This window comes from Schistocerca nitens, chromosome 1 (genome assembly GCF_023898315.1).
Source record: "Schistocerca nitens isolate TAMUIC-IGC-003100 chromosome 1, iqSchNite1.1, whole genome shotgun sequence".
Taxonomy (NCBI): Eukaryota; Metazoa; Arthropoda; class Insecta; order Orthoptera; family Acrididae; genus Schistocerca; species Schistocerca nitens.
The window spans coordinates 1,153,587,830-1,153,607,416 of NC_064614.1; the positions used below are offsets into that span (position 1 = coordinate 1,153,587,830).

Consider the following 19,587-nt stretch of genomic DNA (forward strand, 5'->3'; position numbering starts at 1 on the left):
AATACATTGCAGACAGTATCCACATATCACACTGAATGTACTTGGAAAACTACATCGTTGTACGACACATAGTTCATAAGATAAGACGTCATAATCATTGAGATGCGTGAGAAACTAACTTTCGTTTGAAATGGAGCGCAAATCAGGTAGACTTATTCATCCACTGTTTCATAATGAGACCTTCTAGTTACTTCCAACAAATTTTAAACATTATTTCAAAGCTTCTCTAAGCTTTTCTCCCTTAGATGCTTAGCGTTAAATATTAAACAAATTAGCTTAATCGAGAAGTATTCTGACGTTTGTAGGTGTTTTATACAATGGAGTCCGATTCTTGAAAGAATTGGGCGATTACTGGCATAGAACTAATTCGGCACGTTACATGTTACAATTTACTGTAACACTCATACCTAGTAAAAGAGGCGTTCCACGTGTTTGGATGCTAATGTTTCACTCGTCTCTGCTGTAATGACGGATTCCTTCAAAAAACACTCCCGCATCACCTCGTGGAGATTGACAAGATAGTACAATTACGTGTTATAGTTCACCTACCGTATCAATCGGAGTTCTGAAGAGATCGCTTTTGAGGTGACGCAAGGCGCTAAAATCCAGAAGACCGAGGTCAAGTGATCGTGGTGTCCGAGGTACAGATCGTGTCCAAATTATCCATCTGTGACCATGTTTGCGCATTAGATGTCATTTTTCGCCGGCAGCAAAATGTGGCGGTGCCCCAGTGTGCTTCTACCACATTGCCCAACCATGGTCCACAGATGGAATTTGATCCCTATTAGATAGAGACATAACCAAAAAGCTCACATTTCAAATAATTTTGTACTCAGTAGGACAGTAAGTAGTTCATACTGATGTCAGAAGCGGCTTCTTAGTAACACATTCGGCTCGTTTGCCAACTCATATCTACTGAATGATTTTTGCATAATCGTGTATTGTCACACCACCAGTTTCAGTTTCAGCTGTTAAGTAAGATTTCTGAAAATTGTCACCTCGGATTGGATGCCGTTAAAGAGTAGCCCTTGGAAGTTCACTAGTGCCTTCCGCATACTCGCGGCAGCGATGTGACAAGGCAGATTAGCCGAGGTCAAGCCGGAGCCTTTTATCGCAGTGGCGTCGGCGTTTACGTCACGCAAGGGCGCGGCTATATATAGCCGCTAGCGGAGACGCGGTCCGTGCGAAGCGAGCAGTAGCTCTGAGTCGGCGACCCGTACGGGTAGGGGACTGCGGCATCCAGCATGGCCGACGAGACGGTGGTGTTGAAAGTGAGACAGGGCGAAATGCGCGGACGGCGCAGGCGCACAGTCTGGGGATTCCCCTACGTCTCCTTCCAGGGAATCCCCTACGCCCAGCCACCTGTTGGGCCTCTCCGCTTCAAGGTGGGTAACGCAGGGCACGTTTTAATGATTTTTTATTGGAGTGTGATATGCACTTTCCACAGAACTATTGAACTACTAAAATAATTATTTGCAATGCAAAAATTTAAAAAAAAAGCTATTGTAGCTACTTGTAGCCTGTACCTAATCTTACTCAATTCGTACAATCGAGAAAACAGTAAACGAAACCAAGGCGGGAGAACTAAAGGCCACGATGAAGAAACTGTACCTTTGATGTTTGCCTACGAAACTGTAATTCAATGACAGTCGGCAAAGAACTTGGAGAGCAGTTAATCGGAATAGATAATCTGTTGAAAAGGGATCGTACAATTAACATCAACAGTAGTAAATCAAGGATAATTAAATTAATCGACGCTGATAGAATTAGGTTAAGAAATGAGACACTAAAAGTAATCTATGAGTTCTGATCTTTAGCCAGCAAAATAACTGACAATGGTCGGAGAAGAGAAGTTATAAAATGCAGACTGGCAACAGTAAGAGTGCATTTCTGAGAAAGAAAAATTTGTTACCGTCGAATGTAAATTTAAGTGCAAGGAAATTTTTCCTGGAGATATTCTTTTGAAGCGAAGCCTTGTACAGACTTGAAACGTCAACGGGCTCGGACAAGAAGAGAATATATGGTTTTGAAATGTGGTACTGTGGAAGAACGTTGAACCTCAGAGAGTACCTTGGATAACGAATGAAGAGGTATTGAAATGTATAACTATTAATACGACTAAACTAACACGACTAAAAGAAGGGATCGATTGATAAGAAACATAGTATGATACAAAAGAATCATCAGCTTAGTAATGGAGGGAAATGTGATGGCAAAAATAGTAGAAGACGATCAAATATTAACTTTCGTTAATCAGATTCAAATGGTTGTAGATTCCAGTTAGTTATGCAGAGATGATGAGACTTCGGCATTGTAGGCTAACATCGAAAGCAGACTATAACATCAACAGCATACTTTGTTTACTTGCTTTTCACACCGTCATATGGGACCGTTTTCTTAAGGTGGAGGGTGGAGATTACTTATCAAGCCAAGTTAATGTTTCCCCATTTCAGAAGTGTGCATTAGGAATTATTTCTGGTGTGAACTGAGGAACATTCTGTTCCTGTTCAGGATACTAACCACTGCTTCCCCACATTTATTCCTTAATGATGTTTGTTGTAAATAATTACTCTACTGAAACTTTCTGGTAGCACACACTCCGCTGCAGAGTGAATATCTCATTCTAATTACTCTACTTTCAGACCAACAGGTTGGTTAATGTAATCAATACCAGAAACAATTGTATATTCCTGGCATGGTCTGTCTCGGGGCGATCTGCCCTGTATGGTAACTGAAGAAACCTTCGCAAGTCAGGATCGCTACAGAAGCATTTCACTGGATTATCGGTTTCGACAGAGCTATGCTGTCATCACCGGATCTTATGCTTTTGAATTTTTGCAAGATACTATCCACCAGTGTGGCAAGTGGCTTCATTGGGATGTACATTGCAGTGTGATGCGACTGCAACACTGAGAGATAATAGGTTGTAAAAATTCAAAACCGTAAGATCCGATGATGACAGAATGGCTCTGTCGAAACCGATCATCCAGTAAAATGCTTTTTTAGTGAGCTTTGCTTCTGAAATTTTCTACAGTTACTAGAAATAACAATAAACTACATATATTTTTAAAGCAACATAGATTGGCTCAGAAAGATGTCCGTTACTCGGGGGCACACATTTTCAATAATGTGCCAGCAGCTACAAAAATTAGCTATTAATAAAGGATAGTTTAAAAAATGCCAAATGGTTTATTGGTGCGAAACTTCACCTACTCCACTGGTTAACTTCTTACTAGAACCACTTTACGTATAAAATTATTAATAATATCAACGTGGATGTTCTAAAACCTGACTTTTGCACATCTTCAATGTAGTAATGTAATGAACGTAAAATGAGTATTGTAAACTAATTTTCTGCTTTATGATTTGTGGCTACAACAACCTAAGATTTATCATACGCACCTCAGAATGCCATTTATTTAAATGTTTTGTGACGAAATTGTTATTACCTCTGAAGTGAAAATACATTATGGTTTTTTGACTTATTTCACAACCACGAGGGACATTTAATTTGAGGTTTGTTTGTGAAACAATAGCATAGGTTTTACATATGTATTATGCTAGCTCCGCAAGATTTACAGGGGAACTTCAGTGAGGTTTAAAAAAGTTGGATGCTCTGCCCGTACGAGCATTGCTGTTGGGAGACAAGGTTGCGGAACCGAGTCGCAGTCTGGTACGTTGGCGACTTGCGTCGAAAAATAAATGAAAGCACTAGCTTTTTAAAAATGTGAAACAATGTCTTTACATAAATATATGAAGACGACAGTTTTGTACTTCAGGGATACACAGAACGAGGTTGCGCTGTTTTAAACAGACTGTTCTTGTAGTCACGAGTATGGCGGCTCCAATCTCTATACGGCTGTCATTAATTAGATTTTCTGTATTTTTCCTAAATAGCTGTGGTCTTCACTTGGTACAGCCTTCTAGGCGTTTCTGTACTGTGCAAACCGCTACGTTTCTCAGAACTATTGCAGCAACCTACATCCACCTAAGCCAGTTTTGTTTACTCTAGCCTTCGTTTGCATGCACACTTTCTAACCTTCATACCTTCATCCATTACCAAACTAAAAATTCCTTGATATCTTAGTATGTGTCTCATCAACCGAACCATTCTTTTAGTCAAGCCGTGCCACAAATTTTCTTTTCCCGTTAATTCGAGTGAGCACTTCCTCACTAGTTATTTTATCTACCATCTAATCTGCAGCATTCTTCTGTAGCACCATATTTCGAAAGCTTCAATTCTCTTCCTGTACGAACTGCTTACCGTCCATGTTTCGCTTCCTTACAATGTTACAATCTAGTCAAATACCTTCAAAAAGTACTTCCGAACATTTAAATTCATAATAGATGCCAACAAACATCTTTTTGATTAAAAAATGCTTTCCTTGCTATTGCCAGTCTGCTTCGGCCATCAGTAAAACTCTTCTACGACTTTTAGTATTTCATTTCATAATCTAATTCCCTCAGCGTAGTCTAATTTAATTGACTTACATTCGATTACTCTTTTCTTACCTTTGTTGATGTTGATCTTATAACTTCTTTTCAAGACACTATCAGTTCAGTTCAACTGCTACTCCCCGTCCTTTGGTGTTTCGGAGAGAATTACAATGCCGTTGGCAAACCTGACAGTTTTAATTTCTTCTCCGTGAACTTTCATTCCCTTTCAAAAGTTCTCCCTGATGTCTCTTACCACTTTCTCAATGTGCCAACCTAATAACATGTGGGATTTGTTACAACCCTGTCTCTCTCTCTTTCCAACTAATGCCTCTGTCTCATGTCTTTCGAATATTATAACTGCCGTTTGATTTCTGAACAAGTCGTATGTAATCATTCCCTGCACGAATGTTATCGTTGCTACCTTGAGAATTTCAAAGAATATATTCCAGTCAATATTGTCAAAAGGTTTCTCTAAATCTACAAACGCAGTAAATGTAGGTTTAAAATTTTTTCAAACCTAATTCGTAGGGTCAGTATTGCTCTTATATCCTACAGTCTTCCAGACTGATCTCCCTCTAGGTCGGCTTCCCCCACTTTTTCCATTCGTGTCGGCATTTGACAAACATTTCATATTAAACAGATAATTCATTAACATTCGCACCTACCAGCACTTGCTTTCTTTACATCAGGAATTATTACATTCTTATTGAAGTCTGAGGATACCGGGTGATCAAAAAGTCAATATAAATTTGAAAACTTAATAAACCACGGAATAATGTAGGTAGAGAGGTAAAAATTGACACACATGCTTGGAATGACATGGGGTTTTATTAGAACCAGGCGCTCCACCCCATATTGTTAAACACGTGAAAGATCTCTTGCGCGCGTCGTTTGGTGATGATCGTGTGCTCAGCCGCCACTTTCGTCATGCTTGGCCTCCCACGTCCCCAGACCTCAGTCCGTGCGATTATTGGCTTTGGGGTTACCTGAAGTCGCAAGTGTATCGTGATCGACCGGCATTTATAGGGATGCTGAAAGACAACATCCGACGCCAATGCCTCACCATAACTCCGGACATGCTTTACAGTGCTGTTCACAACATTATTCCTCGACTACAGCTATTGTTGAGGAATGATGGTGGACATATTGAGCATTTACTGTAAAGAACATCATCTTTGCTTTGTCTTACTTTGTTATGCTAACTATTGCTATTCTGATCAGATGAAGCGCCGTCTGTCGGACATTTTTGAACTTTTGTATTTCTTTGGTTCTAATAAAACCCCATGTCATTCCAAGCATGTGTGTCAATTTGTTCCTCTCTATCTACATTATTCCGTGATTTATTCAGTCTTCAAATTTATACTGACTTTTTGATCACCCGCTATTTTGCCTGTCCCAAATATTTTGCGCATCAAGAGGAATAGCTTTGTGATGGCGTGCTCTCCAGAGGATCTCAATAATTCTGAGGAAATATCTACTCCAGATGCCGTGTTCCGACTTAAATCATTCTGTGATTTGTCAAATTCTTCTCGCAATGTCACATCTTCTGTCTCATCTTCATCTACTTCGTCTCGTTTTTGTATAATATCGTCATGATTCTTATTTTCGTTGTATAGTTTTTATATATATCTCTCTTACACCATTCAACCACTGGTTATTTCTTAGCACCGGTATAGGTATATGATATTTTCGTTTTTGCCTACTACATCACCCATGTTTAGCGGCAAACACAGCTATACACCAAGTAGTGTAAGTTCTTGCTCCAGCATGTTGACTGATGTCTACATAAGTGTAATTTTATTATGTAGACGTACATGCTTTCCTGTGTTGTTCGTGTGTACAGGGCACTCTCATTAAGATCTGAAACAGCAACCGTCTTGAAACAGTGATTTGTTTTCAGATAGACTGAGTTCCATGATCTTTATAAAATATTTATTCGCTGATGGTAACTGCCTTATGAAAATTTTTATAAAAAGTACATTGTGCGTGACGTCTGTTGCAGCCGCCACAACCTGCAGGAGACTGGTCCGGCGTCCTGGATGCCACCAGAGAGGGCAACATCGCAGCACAGATGAACCTGACCTTGGGCAAGTACGAGGGGGAGGAGGATTGTCTCTTCGTCAATGTCTACACTCCTAAGGTGAGCAGCCGAACCCACTGGTACTTGAGGGAGCTGTGCAGGGTAAAAACTGTAGGGAAAGACAGAGTCTTGGAACATATACAACGTACGAGTGTGGCACAAGCGAGATAATCGTAATGTATGGCACCAAAGGAGAGAGAAGACTTATAACCTAAAAAATGTGACCCCCAGCTTTTCTTGACCCCAGCAGAGATAAGTGTGGTGTGTAGTGGTTTAATAAAAAAAAAAAGAAAATGAGAAGAAAAGAAAAGGAAAAGGTTGAAAATGTGGGAAGAAATCGTAAGTGAAAATGGTTTTTTTAAAATCGTTAATGACCGTGAAAAAAAAGGAAAGAATGAAAAGCAAATCGGACTTCGTATTACAGAAAAGCTATTGTTGGGGTGGTCCTTGTGGCGTTTTTGAGCAAAAGTTAAACCAATTTCCACTACAAAAAGTATTGAAAAAGAACAGAGAATAACAAAATGTAACTGACAGGGGGACATGACGTAGATAAGAGTTCATCCTTTACCAGGTAAATGTCTTCTTTCATGCGGCATCCAGGTCTTCAAAAATCTCCTTCATTTCTGCGTGAAAAGTCTGCTCCGAAATCTTGCGGTAAGTTTCATTGTCCAGGAATCTCTAATGTATCCAAAACCGTCTTGATATTAAATGCAATTTATTTTAGTTGCTTCTCTCCATCCTCCGAATTTCATAACAACTTCCACAATGTCTACACATTAATAAGTTTTTTTTTCGTCTTAATCAGATCACGTCTGCCTTAAGCTTCGGCTATCAAGAGACAATTGAAAACGGATAGAAAACAAAAAAGGTTACAATTTTGGTATTTTCTCTGCCGTCAAGCGCTCATATCGCTGCGACGGGATATTTTTATCTGAGGGAACGAGTGTAGCGCGGCGAAATTCAAAGTCCCGCTACAGGTGCGATCACAGGTAATAAACCCCACCCAGCAAGCAGACCGCTGGAGGAAGAGGAGTGGTGGGAAACAAATTCCACCTGCCCCACGCAGTACAGCCACTATAGGGTATCCTACATGTATAGGCTCAGTATTATAATATTGGAGCAGGATCCTAACGTGGATACTCTGGACTGAGGACCTTCCGGTCAGAAATGAATGTTAAGCTCTTTATAAAACTAACTTACATCTAGCGACAACAACTTAAAATCGTAGCACCTGTTGAAGGTGATGACTTCCAATCTGAATGCTTACGTTGCAACAGGTCATAAAATTTGCTGCATACTTTGCTGTGTTGTGTATTGTACAAAAGTTAAACCAGCAGGGAATGACTTGTATAGTACTTGAAGGAGCTGTAAAGGATAAAAACTGAAGGGAAAGACAGAAATGGAACAATGCAAGATTCGCTGTCCAGTCACATTAATGTGATCACCTGTCAAAAGCCTGAATAACCATCTTTTGCATCTCGGACTGCTGCGAGAAGTACAGGAAGAGAATCAGTGAGGTTTTGGAATGTACCGACAGGTATGTGGAGCCATCCTGACTCTAGTGCCGTTGCCATCTGTGCCAGGTTTCTCGGGTGAGATGGTCTCTCAATTTCTCGACTGCGTCTAAATCCTGTCAGTTGTGTGGCGAGGAGAACACGGTACACTCATCGGGGTGCTCTTCGAACCATGCACGTACACTACGAGCGTTGCGACATGTAGCATGCTCCTACTGGTAGACGCTACCATGCCGAGGAAAAACAAACTGCATATAGGAGCGGACATGGTCCCCAAGGATAGATGCATACTTGTGGTGATGCACTGTGCCTTCCAGAATGACGTGTTTACCCACGGAATACCACGAAAATATTCCCCAGACCATAATCCTCCCTCCCCCAGCCTGGTTCCTTCTGACGATTCTTATCTTGTAAGGTGTTTGCTTTCAGACGTTTCACACCGTGGAGTATAAAACGTGTTTTATCTGAAAAGGGTGTCTGTAGTCACTCAGTGGTCAGTTGCTCAACTGCTGCACGCCTGAAATTGGTCTGTAAGGCCGAAATTGTCAAATAGTGCAAGCTGTAATAAACTGAATACTTGTCAAAAACGGCGGAGGTGGAAAGCTTCAAAATTTCCTTTAACAAACATACGGCTGTGGTGCTCCACATGAAGAAAATGATCGAACTGTAGTTAAGGTGAGAATAAAGGGACATAAATTCATGTTCCCAGCGCGATCTTCTTCCCTGGCACGGAAAATATAAGACTGGAAAATATTGGGAAAAGCAAGCAGAGGGAAAGATACTCGACAACCTTGATAAGGTAAAACCAGCAACACTATATGAGACGGACTGACCGACGTGTTTCAGGGTTGTCAGACGACTGCCACATAATATCCCTGTGACAGACATTTCTTATTTTACACTCTCACTATCGTGACGATGTCTGCTACACTACATTTTTTACCCTATTTTGTTTTATGAGGTTTCCTTCTGGCAGCACGTGCTCGGACTTCTTTTCCTTTGGTTCGTTATTTATTTTTCGGTAGACTAGTCACAAACTATCGACTTTGGAAGTCTGAATTTTTCTACTTATTGGTCGCACTTACCTATATTGTTAATATGTTTGCAGGTTCGGCAGTTGGAGGTTACGAATCATGCGAAATATACATTTGTGCAGAGGCTTCAGTTCATCGTGGCCGTTCACAACGAAGCCTCGCCCCCCTCCCCCCACCTCCCCCCTCTTCTCCTGCTGCGCCGTCCAGGTATTTTGTGCACACTCTATCACCCACAATGTTTCTTCCCAGTGTGCACTTCACAGGCAAATTGACTTATCGTTAGTGAGGATTTAACGACCCAACACCCTCACCTCAAATTCTACTATGCAAACAGTCCTCTTTCAAGAATCTTGCCCTTTTCTCTGTGGTTTCATCGGCCCACCACGAAACATTTCTTGCAGTTAGTATGATGCACGTTGAATAACTTTTCTCTGTACTTTTCTTGATCTTTCCGGCCACTACAGCCTGCTACACTATACATTAAATGTTTACCTGCATGCTTCTGTAACGTGGAATGCCCCACCTTCGACATCGGTCATGGCTGCAAACAGTTCTAAACACCAGGAACATAACACTGGCGGTTGTGTGAGGCGTGTTTGAAAAGAAATTAACTTTTCTTATAATGCCTTTACTGCTTATTGTACAACACTTTAAGGACTGCCCCCTCAAAATAGTCTCCTCTACTGGCGATACACCGTTATTTTGTGCACACTCTATCATCCACCATGTTTCTCCCCAGTGTGCGCTTCACAGGCAAGTTCTTCGAGCTCTTTCGTTCCCGTCATTTCTTCCATTTGCGGACAGCCTCCAGGAACCAACATCATGACATAGTCGTAAGAAAAATTTTGTAAAGAAACATCTAGTTAAAATTTACCGTTGTGGGGTTTAGGATTATTTCACTTTCTGAGGACGAGGTGCGTTCCTTTGACAACTGTCGTAACATTGTCACATTGTTAACTGTGTAAATGTGTGTATTTCTGTGATAAGACTGCAATATTAAATTAAAGACATTTACAGCCTACACAGTTGTTGTTCTCACCTCAAGCACTATCCTCTAATGTGGATCCTGTCTCCTCTGCAGAAAGTGCAGGAGCTGTCATTACTCGTCGACCGCGAATGGCGTGTCAATGGTAAATCTAGGCGACCTGTACAGGGTGGATGGGGACAAGGGATAACTCAACATATTGTACCGATCCCTCTAACCAATACGTCTGAGGTGCTGCATTTCACTGGAACTGAAACTGAGTAAGTGGGACTTACTTCACTTGTTTTGGGGAAAACTGTTTTGTCCTGTGTCAAGATGAGGCAAATGGAAAGGATACAGTTCTATTAATCATTGGAAGTTCAAACGTATGGTGCATTCTGGTATCCCTTACAGAAATGGCAGCAGGGGACAGGAAGCAACACCAGATGCAGTCAGTGTATATGGAATTCAAGGAAGAAGCTATTCCAGCAGCCATCAACGGAACAGGGTGTAACCAACGGCAGATTTTGGCGCACGTTGGAATAAATGATATCTGTCGACTGGGCTTGAGGTCATACTTGGATAATTCAAGCGACTTGCAGAGAAGGTTGAGGAGACAAGCCTTGCTCATTGAGTTTCAACGAAGCTCACAGTTTACAGCACTGTCCCCAGAACTGATCTTGGCGTTTTGGTTCTTAGTCGAATGGAAGGACAACCAGAGACCAAAATTTCTGTGACAAACTAGGCTGCGATATCCTGGACTTGCGCCATGGGGTTAAGAACTGTCTTTTTTCTTTTGGTCATCAGTCTACTGACTGGTTTGATGCGGCCCGCCACGAATTCCTTTCCTGTGCTAACCTCTTCATCTCAGAGCAGCACTTGCAACCTACGTCCTCAATTATTTGGTTGACGTATTCCAATCTCTGTCTTCCTCTACAGTTTGTCATTCCCTCATGTCTTAGCAGATGTCCTATCATCCTGTCCCTTCTCGTTATCAGTGTTTTCCACATATTCCTTTCCTCTCCGATTTTTCGTAGAACCTCCTCATTCCTTACCTTATCAGTCCACCCAATTTTCAACATTCGTCTATAGCACCACATCAATCCTGATGTTAAGTTTCTCGCTGTTCTCATTTCTACTACTTCTCATTACCTTCGTCTTTCTCCGATTTACTCTCAAACCATACTGTGTACTCATTAAACTGTTCATTCCGTTCAGCAGATCATTTAATTCTTCTTCACTTTCACTCAGGATAGCAATGTCATCAGCGAATCGTATCATTGATATCCTTTCACCTTGTATTTTAATTCCACTCCTGAACCTTTCTTTTATTTCCATCATTGCTTCCTCCATGTACAGATTGAAGAGTAGGGGCGAAAGGCTACAGTCTTGTCTTACACCCTTCTTAATACGAGCACTTCGTTCTTGATCGTCCACTCTTATTATTCCCTCTTGGTTGTTGTACATATGGTATATGACCCGTCTCTCCCTATAGCTTACCCCTACTTTTTTCAGAATCTCGAACAGCTTGCACCATTTTATATTGTCGAACGCTTTTTCCAGGTCGATAAATCCTATGAAAGTGTCTTGATTTTTCTTTAGCCTTGCTTCCATTATTAGCCGTAACGTCAGAATTGCCTCTCTCGTCCCTTTACTTTTCCTAAAGCCAAACTGATCGTCACCTAGCGCATTCTCAATTTTCTTTTCCATTCTTCTGTATATTATTCTTGTAAGCAGCTTCAATGCATGAGCTGTTAAGCTGATTGTGCGATAATTCTCCCACTTGTCAGCTCTTGCCGTCTTCGTAATTGTGTGGATGATGCTTTTCCGAAAGTCAGATGGTATATCGCCAGACTCAGATATTCTACACACCAACGTGAATAGTCGTTTTGTTGCCACTTCCCCCAATGATTTTAGAAATTCTGATGTAATGTTATCTATCCCGTCTGCCTTATTTGACCGTAGGTCCTCCAAAGCTCTTTTAAATTCCGATTCTAATACTGGATCCCCTATCTCTTCTAAATCGACTCCTGTTTCTTCTTCTATCACATCAGAGAAATCTTCACCCTCATAGAGGTTTTCAATGTATTCTTTCCACCTATCTGCTCTCTCCTCTGCATTTAACAGTGGAATTCCCGTTGCACTCTTAATGTTACCACCGTTGCTTTTAATATCTCCAAAGGTTGTTTTGACTTTCCTGTATGCTGAGTCTGTCCTTCCGACAATCATATCTTTTTCGATGTCTTCACATTTTTCCTGCAGCCATTTCGTCTTAGCTTCCCTGCACTTCCTATTTATTGCATTCCTCAGCGACTTGTATTTCTGTATTCCTGATTTTCCCGGAACATATTTGTACTTCCTCCTTTCATCAATCAACTGAAGTATTTCTTCTGTTACCCATGGTTTCTTCGCAGCTACCATCTTTGTACCTTTGTTTTCCTTCCCAACTTCTGTGATGGCCCTTTTTAGAGATGTTCATTCCTCTTCAACTGTACTGCCTACTGCGCTATTCCTTATTGCTGTATCTATAGCAATAGAGAACTTCAAACGTATCTCGTCATTCCTTAGTACTTCCGTATCCCACGTCTTTGCGTATTGATTCTTCCTGACAAATGTCTTGAACTTCAGCCTACTCTTCATCACTACTATATTGTGATCTGAGTCTATATCTGCTCCTGGGTACGCCTTACAATCCAGTATCTGATTTCGGAATCTCTGTCTGACCATGATGTAATGTAATTGAAATCTTCACGTATCTCCCGGCCTTTTCCAAGTATACCTCCTCCTCTTGTGATTCTTGAACAGGGTATTCGCTATTACTAGCTGAAACTTGTTACAGAACTCAATTAGTCTTTCTCCTCTTTCATTCCTAGTCCCAAGCCCATATTCCCCTGTAACCTTTTCTTCTACTCCTTCCGCTACAACTGCATTCCAGTCGCCCATGACTATTAGAATTTCGTCCCCCTTTACATACTGCATTACCCTTTCAATATCCTCATACACTTTCTCTATCTGTTCATCTTCAGCTTGCGACGTCGGCATGTGTACCTGAACTATCGCTGTCCGTGTTGGTCTGCTGTCGATTCTGATTAGAACAACCCGGTCACTGAACTGTTCACAGTAACACACCCTCTGCCCTACCTTCCTATTCATAACGAATCCTACACCTGTTATACCATTTTCTGCTGCTGTTGATATTACCCGATACTCATCTGACCAGAAATCCTCGTCTTCCTTCCACTTCACTTCACTGACCCCCTACTATATCTAGATTGAGCCTTTGCATTTCCCTTTTCAGATTTTCTAGTTTCCCTACCACGTTCAAGCTTCTGACATTCCACGCCCCGACTCGTAGAACGTTATCCTTTCGTTGATTATTCAATCTTTTTCTCATGGTATTCTCCCCCTTCGCAGTCCCCTCCCGGAGATCCGAATGGGGGACTATTCCGGAATCTTTTTCCAATGGAGAGATCATCATGACACTTTTTCAATTACAGGCCACAGTGGTTTCCATTGCCTTCTGCATCCTCATGTCGTAGATCATTGCTGATTCTTCCGCCTTTAGGGGCAATTTCCCACCCCTAGGACAAGAGAGTGCCCTGAACCTCTATCCGCTCCTCCGTCCTCTTTGACAAGGCCGTTGGCAGAATGAGGCTGACTTCTTATGCCGGAAGTCTTCGGCCGCCAATGCTGATTATTTATCAAAATTTAGGCGGTGGTGGGGATCGAACCCGGGACCGAAGACGTTTTGATTATGAATCAAAGACGCTACCCCTAGACCACGGGTACACTGTTAAAAAAAGAGGCCGCTGGCTACTACTCAGGCAGCTGACTGTGTGTGGGCTGGACACTCCGGATCAAGATAGGTGTAGGACACCCAGAAGTATCAGAGAAGATCGAAAGAAATGCGTCCCACAGGTGAGAGTATTAAAATCCTCTTGTTAAACTGCCGAAGCAGTCGGGATAAAGTTGAAACGCTCATAAAAGCTGTGTAGCTCACATACTGCTAGGCACAGAAAGGTCGTTGAAACCTGAAATTGACAGCAATGAGGTTTTTGAGGAAAATTAAGTGTGTATCGAAAGGACAGGCGAACGGGAAATACAGGTGGTGTAATTATCGCATTAGACAAGAAATTCAAATCCACCGAAATAGAAATTGAAGCTGCCAGTGAGATTCCTTGGGCAAGACTCGGTACCATGGGTGGGCATAAAACGATAACTGGATCCTTCTATCGCCCACCAGCCTCATCTCCTGATGTAACCAAAAACTTTGGAGGAAACCTCAGTTCACTTGTAACTAAGTTTCCCAAACGTTCTGTAATCGTTGGTGGGGACTTCAATGATCCAACAATAAACTGGGAAAATCACCGTTTTGTTAGTTGTTGATGTAATAAGACATCCTGTGAAACATTATTAAATGCCTTCTCTGGAAATTAACAAGAAAGGGTAGATAGTAACCACACTCATGATAGAAATATATTGGATCTAATGGCAACGAATAGCCATCTCTTTGAGGATGTCCACCTCGAAACTGGTATCAGTGACCATGAAGCGATTGTGGCAATATTGATTACCAGACTACAAAGGGCAACTAAAACGGAGAGAAAGATGTTTATTTTAGTAAAGTAGATAAAAAAATCAGTCATGTAATATCTCAATGAGGAACATGAAACTTCCAGCGCGGGGCAGGAGCATGTAGCGGAACTACACACTGGAGAGGTACGTACCCAGTAACACAGTTTACAATGGGAACGAACCTCCATCGTATACATTCGGTGTAAAGAAACTTATAAAGACACAGAGATTACTGCATAATAGCTGTCAAAGCGCAGGGCTATAGACAGAGAAATTCGGAAGGAAATTCGTTTGGCTGTCTAGAGAGCAATCCGTGATGCCTTCAATGACTACGGTAGCTGGGTATTTTTAAATGATCTTTCACGGAACGCAAAGAAAATTTGGTCGTATGCAAAGGCTGTTAGTGGCACCAATGTTAGTGTCCAGTCCTTAGCGAATGAGGGTAGCAAAGCAAAAACTGAAATGCTTAACTCCATTTTCAAATGTTCCTCTACAAATTGTCACCCAGAAGAGTGCCAGAATTTAATTCTCGTACCGCTGAAAAGAAGAATGAATTAAGTATTAGTGTCAGTGATGTTAAGAAACAACTGACTTCGTTAAAAGTAAACAAAGCTCCAGAGCCCAGTGCAGTCCGTGCAGATTCTATACTGAATTTGCAGATGAGTTAGCCCCTCTTCTAACTATATCGTAGATTTCTCGAACAGAAAACCGTGCCCAGTTCTTGGAAAAAATTACGGGGCACACATCCGTCTACAAGAAGGGTAGTAGAATTGATACACGAAACTAGCGTCCAATATCCTTGATATATATTTGTTGTAGAATCTTGGAACATATTCTCTGTTCACATATAATTACGTACCTTGAAAGAAAATGACCTCGATTCCTAAGTGCATGGATTCTGCAAACATCGATCATGTTAAATTCAGCTCACATTTTTTTCTCACATGACATACTGAAAACTTTGGATCAAAGAAGTCAGATAGATTCAGTATTTCTTGATTTCCAAAAAGCGTTAGACTCAGTACCAAAGTTACTGTTGCTGTCAAAACTACGATCATATGGACTATCAAGTGGAATTTGTGACTGGGCTGAAGATTTTTTGGTAGGAAGAACGCAGTATCTTATCAGGAATGGAGAATCATCGTCGGATGTAGAAGTAAATTCGGGTATTTCCCAGAGAAGTGTGTTGGGATATCAGATGTTCATGTTGCATGTTAATGACCTCGAAGACAATATTAATAGCAACATCAGGCTTTTTGCAGATGATGCTTTTATCTGTAACGGACTACTGCATAAATATTCAGTCATATCAGGATAAGGTTTCAAGGTGATGCAAAGACTGGCAGCTTGCTTTACATGCTCACAAATGTAAAATTGTGCATTTCACAAAACGAAAGAGCATAGTATCTGATGTGTCGGCAGCTGGGCCAACACCTTGTAAATAGAGGTGGCTTAAAAGGCACGCGAGACTAACGCAGACGGGCGTGAAGTACTGGAACAGGATACGTAATTAATGATATGAAGAAAAGAACGGAGTTTCTCATATACTTATCTTTAATTTCTTCTTGTACATCTCTATGGTGAACACAAGTGAGACTCTAATTACAATCACTGTAAGCTAATGGCGCCTTGCTAGTTCGTAGCCATTAACTTAGCTGAAGGCTATTCTGTCTCTCGGCTAATGAGAGAGAAAGGCTTCGTACGTCTAGTCGCTAGCTCTGTCGTCCGTACAACTGGGCTGAGTTCGAGCCAGTCTCTCGAGACCTGCCTTGTGGTGGCGCTAGGTTTGCGATCAGACAGTGGCGACACGCGGGTCCGACATGTACTACAGGACCGCGGCCGATTTAAGCTACCACCTAGGACGTGTGGTGTCTGGCTGTGACACCACAGTATCCTATGACTATAATAACAATGAGTCACTGCTGGAATCGGCCAGTTCATACAAATATGTGGGTGTGGCACTTTGTAGGGATGTGAAATCGAATGATCACGTAGACTGACTCGTAGGTAAAGCAAGTGGTAGACGTAGGTTTCTTAATAGAATACTGGGAAAGTGCAATCACTCCACAAAGGAGGTTCGTTACATCTTAGAATATTGCTCAAGTGTGTGGGACCCCTACCAAGTAGGACTAACGAGAAATGTTGAACGTATACAGTGAAGGGCTGCACGAATTGTCACAAGTTTGTTTAATCCGTGAGATTTTCACAGAGATACTGAAGGGACTGGACTGGAAGACAGACTGAAATTATCCCGAGAAAATCTGTTAACAAAGTTCGAAGAACCGGATTTAAATGATGACTCTAGGAATGTACTAAAATCCCTACGTATCTGTCGGCATAGGATCGTGAGGATAAGATTAGAATAATTGCTGCACGCACACAGGCATTCAAACAATCATTTTTCCCGTGCTCCATATTTTAATGGAACGGGAAGAACATCCTAAAAAACTGGTGCAATGGGACGTATCCTCTGCCATGCACCTCACTGTGATTTGCAGAGTATAGATGTAAATGCAGATAAATGCTATATAAGCAAAGAGTGGCATCGCCTACACAGATTTTATTCTCGCAGTAACGTTTGTTCCGCTGCCGCAAATATACTAATATTCTAGCACGCATAGGGCGCAGTCTGTGCCGTGAATCGTTAATCACTGTTAACACAGCTGATCTGTACAACCCATCTCAAAATTAACACATTTCTTGTCTGTGAAGTTAATGAACTACTGTGTGTGCCGCAAAACAATGGCAATAACACAGCTCTTGAACTACAGGCTGTGGCGCAGAAAGCGATTAACACAGCCGACAAACACAATCCATCTCAAAATTGGTACTTTTCTCATTTCTTACGTCGATTTTGAATTACCGCTGTGCCGTAAAACACTGTCAACATTGCTGATATACAATCCATCACAAAACAACACTTTTCTCACATCTTAAGTCGATTCGTGTCATTATGCGGGGATACGTCATGAAGCAGATATTCGTAATTCAAAGGGCATGTTACTGCGAGCTAACCTGAGGGCCTGGGCAGAGCAGACTGTGTCAGTCACGCGCTGTATCGGAAGGCATCAGAACCACACCTGTCTCGTAAGATGGGACATGTTAGTGCCATGTGTGCTGCTCCAGCCTGACGGAGATAAGGGTGGATTCAGTACGTTACGTAAGTGATCAATACCGGTACCTTTACACCTGGTAGCCGCGCGGTATAGTGGCGCATTGTTACGGTCCGTGCGGCACCTCCCTCGGGCATGGGTGTGTGTGTTGTCCATAGTTTAAGTTAGATTAAGGAGTGTGTAGGCTTAGGGAACGACGACCTCTGTAGTTTGGTCCCACAAGACCTTACCACAAATTTCCTTTACACCCTGTACGAGGCGTGTTCAAAAAGAAACCGAACTTTTGAAATAGCACGCCATCTGGAAGAAGGAGCGCGCTGCTGTTACTGACAAGGGAACCCCCCATCGCACCCCCCTCAGATTTAGTTATAAGTTGGCACAGTGGATAGGCCTTGATAAACTGAACACAGATCAATTGAGAAAACAGGAAGAAGTTGTATGGAACCGTGAAAAAAATTAGTAAAATATACAAACTGAGTAGTCCATGCAAAAGATAGGCTACATCAAGGAGTATGTAAGCTTAGGATCTCCGTGGTCCCGTGGTTAGCGTGAGTAGCTGCAGAGGGAGAGGTCCTTGGTTCAAGTCTTCCCTTAACTGAAAATTTTATTTTCGCAAAGTTATGATCTGTCCGTTCGTTCATTGACGTCTCTGTTCACTGCAATAAGTTTAGTGTCTGTGTTTTGCGACCGCACCGCAAAACCGTGCGATTAGTAGACGAAAGGACGTGCCTCTCCAATGGGAACGGAAAACATTTGATCGCAAGGTCATAGGTCAACCGATTCCTCCACGGGAAAACACGTCTGATATATTTTATACGACACTGGTGACGGCATGTGCGTCACATGACAGGAATATGTTGTCGGCCCATCTAACTTGTACACCTGGCGAATGGGTAAAAAGATACTTCTACCTTACCCGATTTAGGTTTTCTTGTGGATGTGATAATCACTTCCAAAAAAGTGATGAAAACATAAGAGTTTGTCACATTAACTGAAAATAAAAAATTAAACTTTTCACTCGAGGGAAGACTTGAACCTAGGAGCTCTCATTCCGTAGCTGCTCTCGCTAGCCACGGGACCACGGCCCTCCTTGACCGCAAGTGTCCTTGATGTTGCTTATCTTGCGCATGGACTACTCAGTTTGTATATTTTACTAATTTTTTTCATTGTTCCACACAACTTCTTCCTGTTTTCTCGATTGATCTGTGTTCAGTTTTTCAAGGCCTATCCACTGTGCCAACTTATAACTAAATCTGAGGGGGGTGCGATGGGGAGGTTCCCTTGTGAGTGCATGTAGCAGTAGGCTTAGACAACATCCTGCCGCCTGTAGCGTTTCGCTGTGATCGTTAGTAGGCGAAGTACAGCCGCTGAAGTGTTCGCGTGCGGAAGCTCCTCATCGGGTCAGTGCCAAAGTGACAACGAAGGAGCTCGAAGAACAACGTGTGTAAAACTTTGCTACAAACATGGCAGAACTTGTTTAGCTAACCATGCAAGGAGGACTGTATGTGTCAAAAGCACTGCTGTGAGTAGTTCGAGCTTTTTAAGCAGGGCAGAAAGTCGGTCCACAACGATCCTTCCACATCAATGAATGATGTCGAAAGATTTCTTTCTGCGATTAGCAGAAACCATCGATTAACTGTTCTGGAAGTTGCTGACGAATCCTAGGGCGCATGAGGGATGCTGTGCGCAATAAGAGGACTGAAATGTGGAAAAAACAAACTTTGATGTCGCAACCTGACAATGCAGCGTCTCCCGTGTCACTCCTTGTCCACAGATGTCTAGCAAAACATCATATTCCCATTGTGCTCCATCTACCGTATTCTCCAGACCTAGCCACAGCAGACTTGTTCCCGTTTCCCAAACTGAAAAT

General features: G+C 42.0%; 1 protein-coding gene across 1 annotated transcript in view; it reads left to right on the top strand.

The window, feature by feature from the left end:
- The first annotated feature begins 1,193 nt into the window (after nucleotides 1-1,193).
- The window catches only part of LOC126238804 (esterase FE4-like), a 99,623-nt gene continuing 81,229 nt past the window's right edge, over nucleotides 1,194-19,587 (top strand). The window contains exons 1-2 of the mRNA XM_049947813.1: nucleotides 1,194-1,385; nucleotides 6,440-6,577. Of these exons, the coding sequence (XP_049803770.1) occupies nucleotides 1,245-1,385; nucleotides 6,440-6,577 (279 nt within the window). The 5' untranslated portion in view covers nucleotides 1,194-1,244. The remainder of the gene's footprint in view (nucleotides 1,386-6,439; nucleotides 6,578-19,587) is intronic.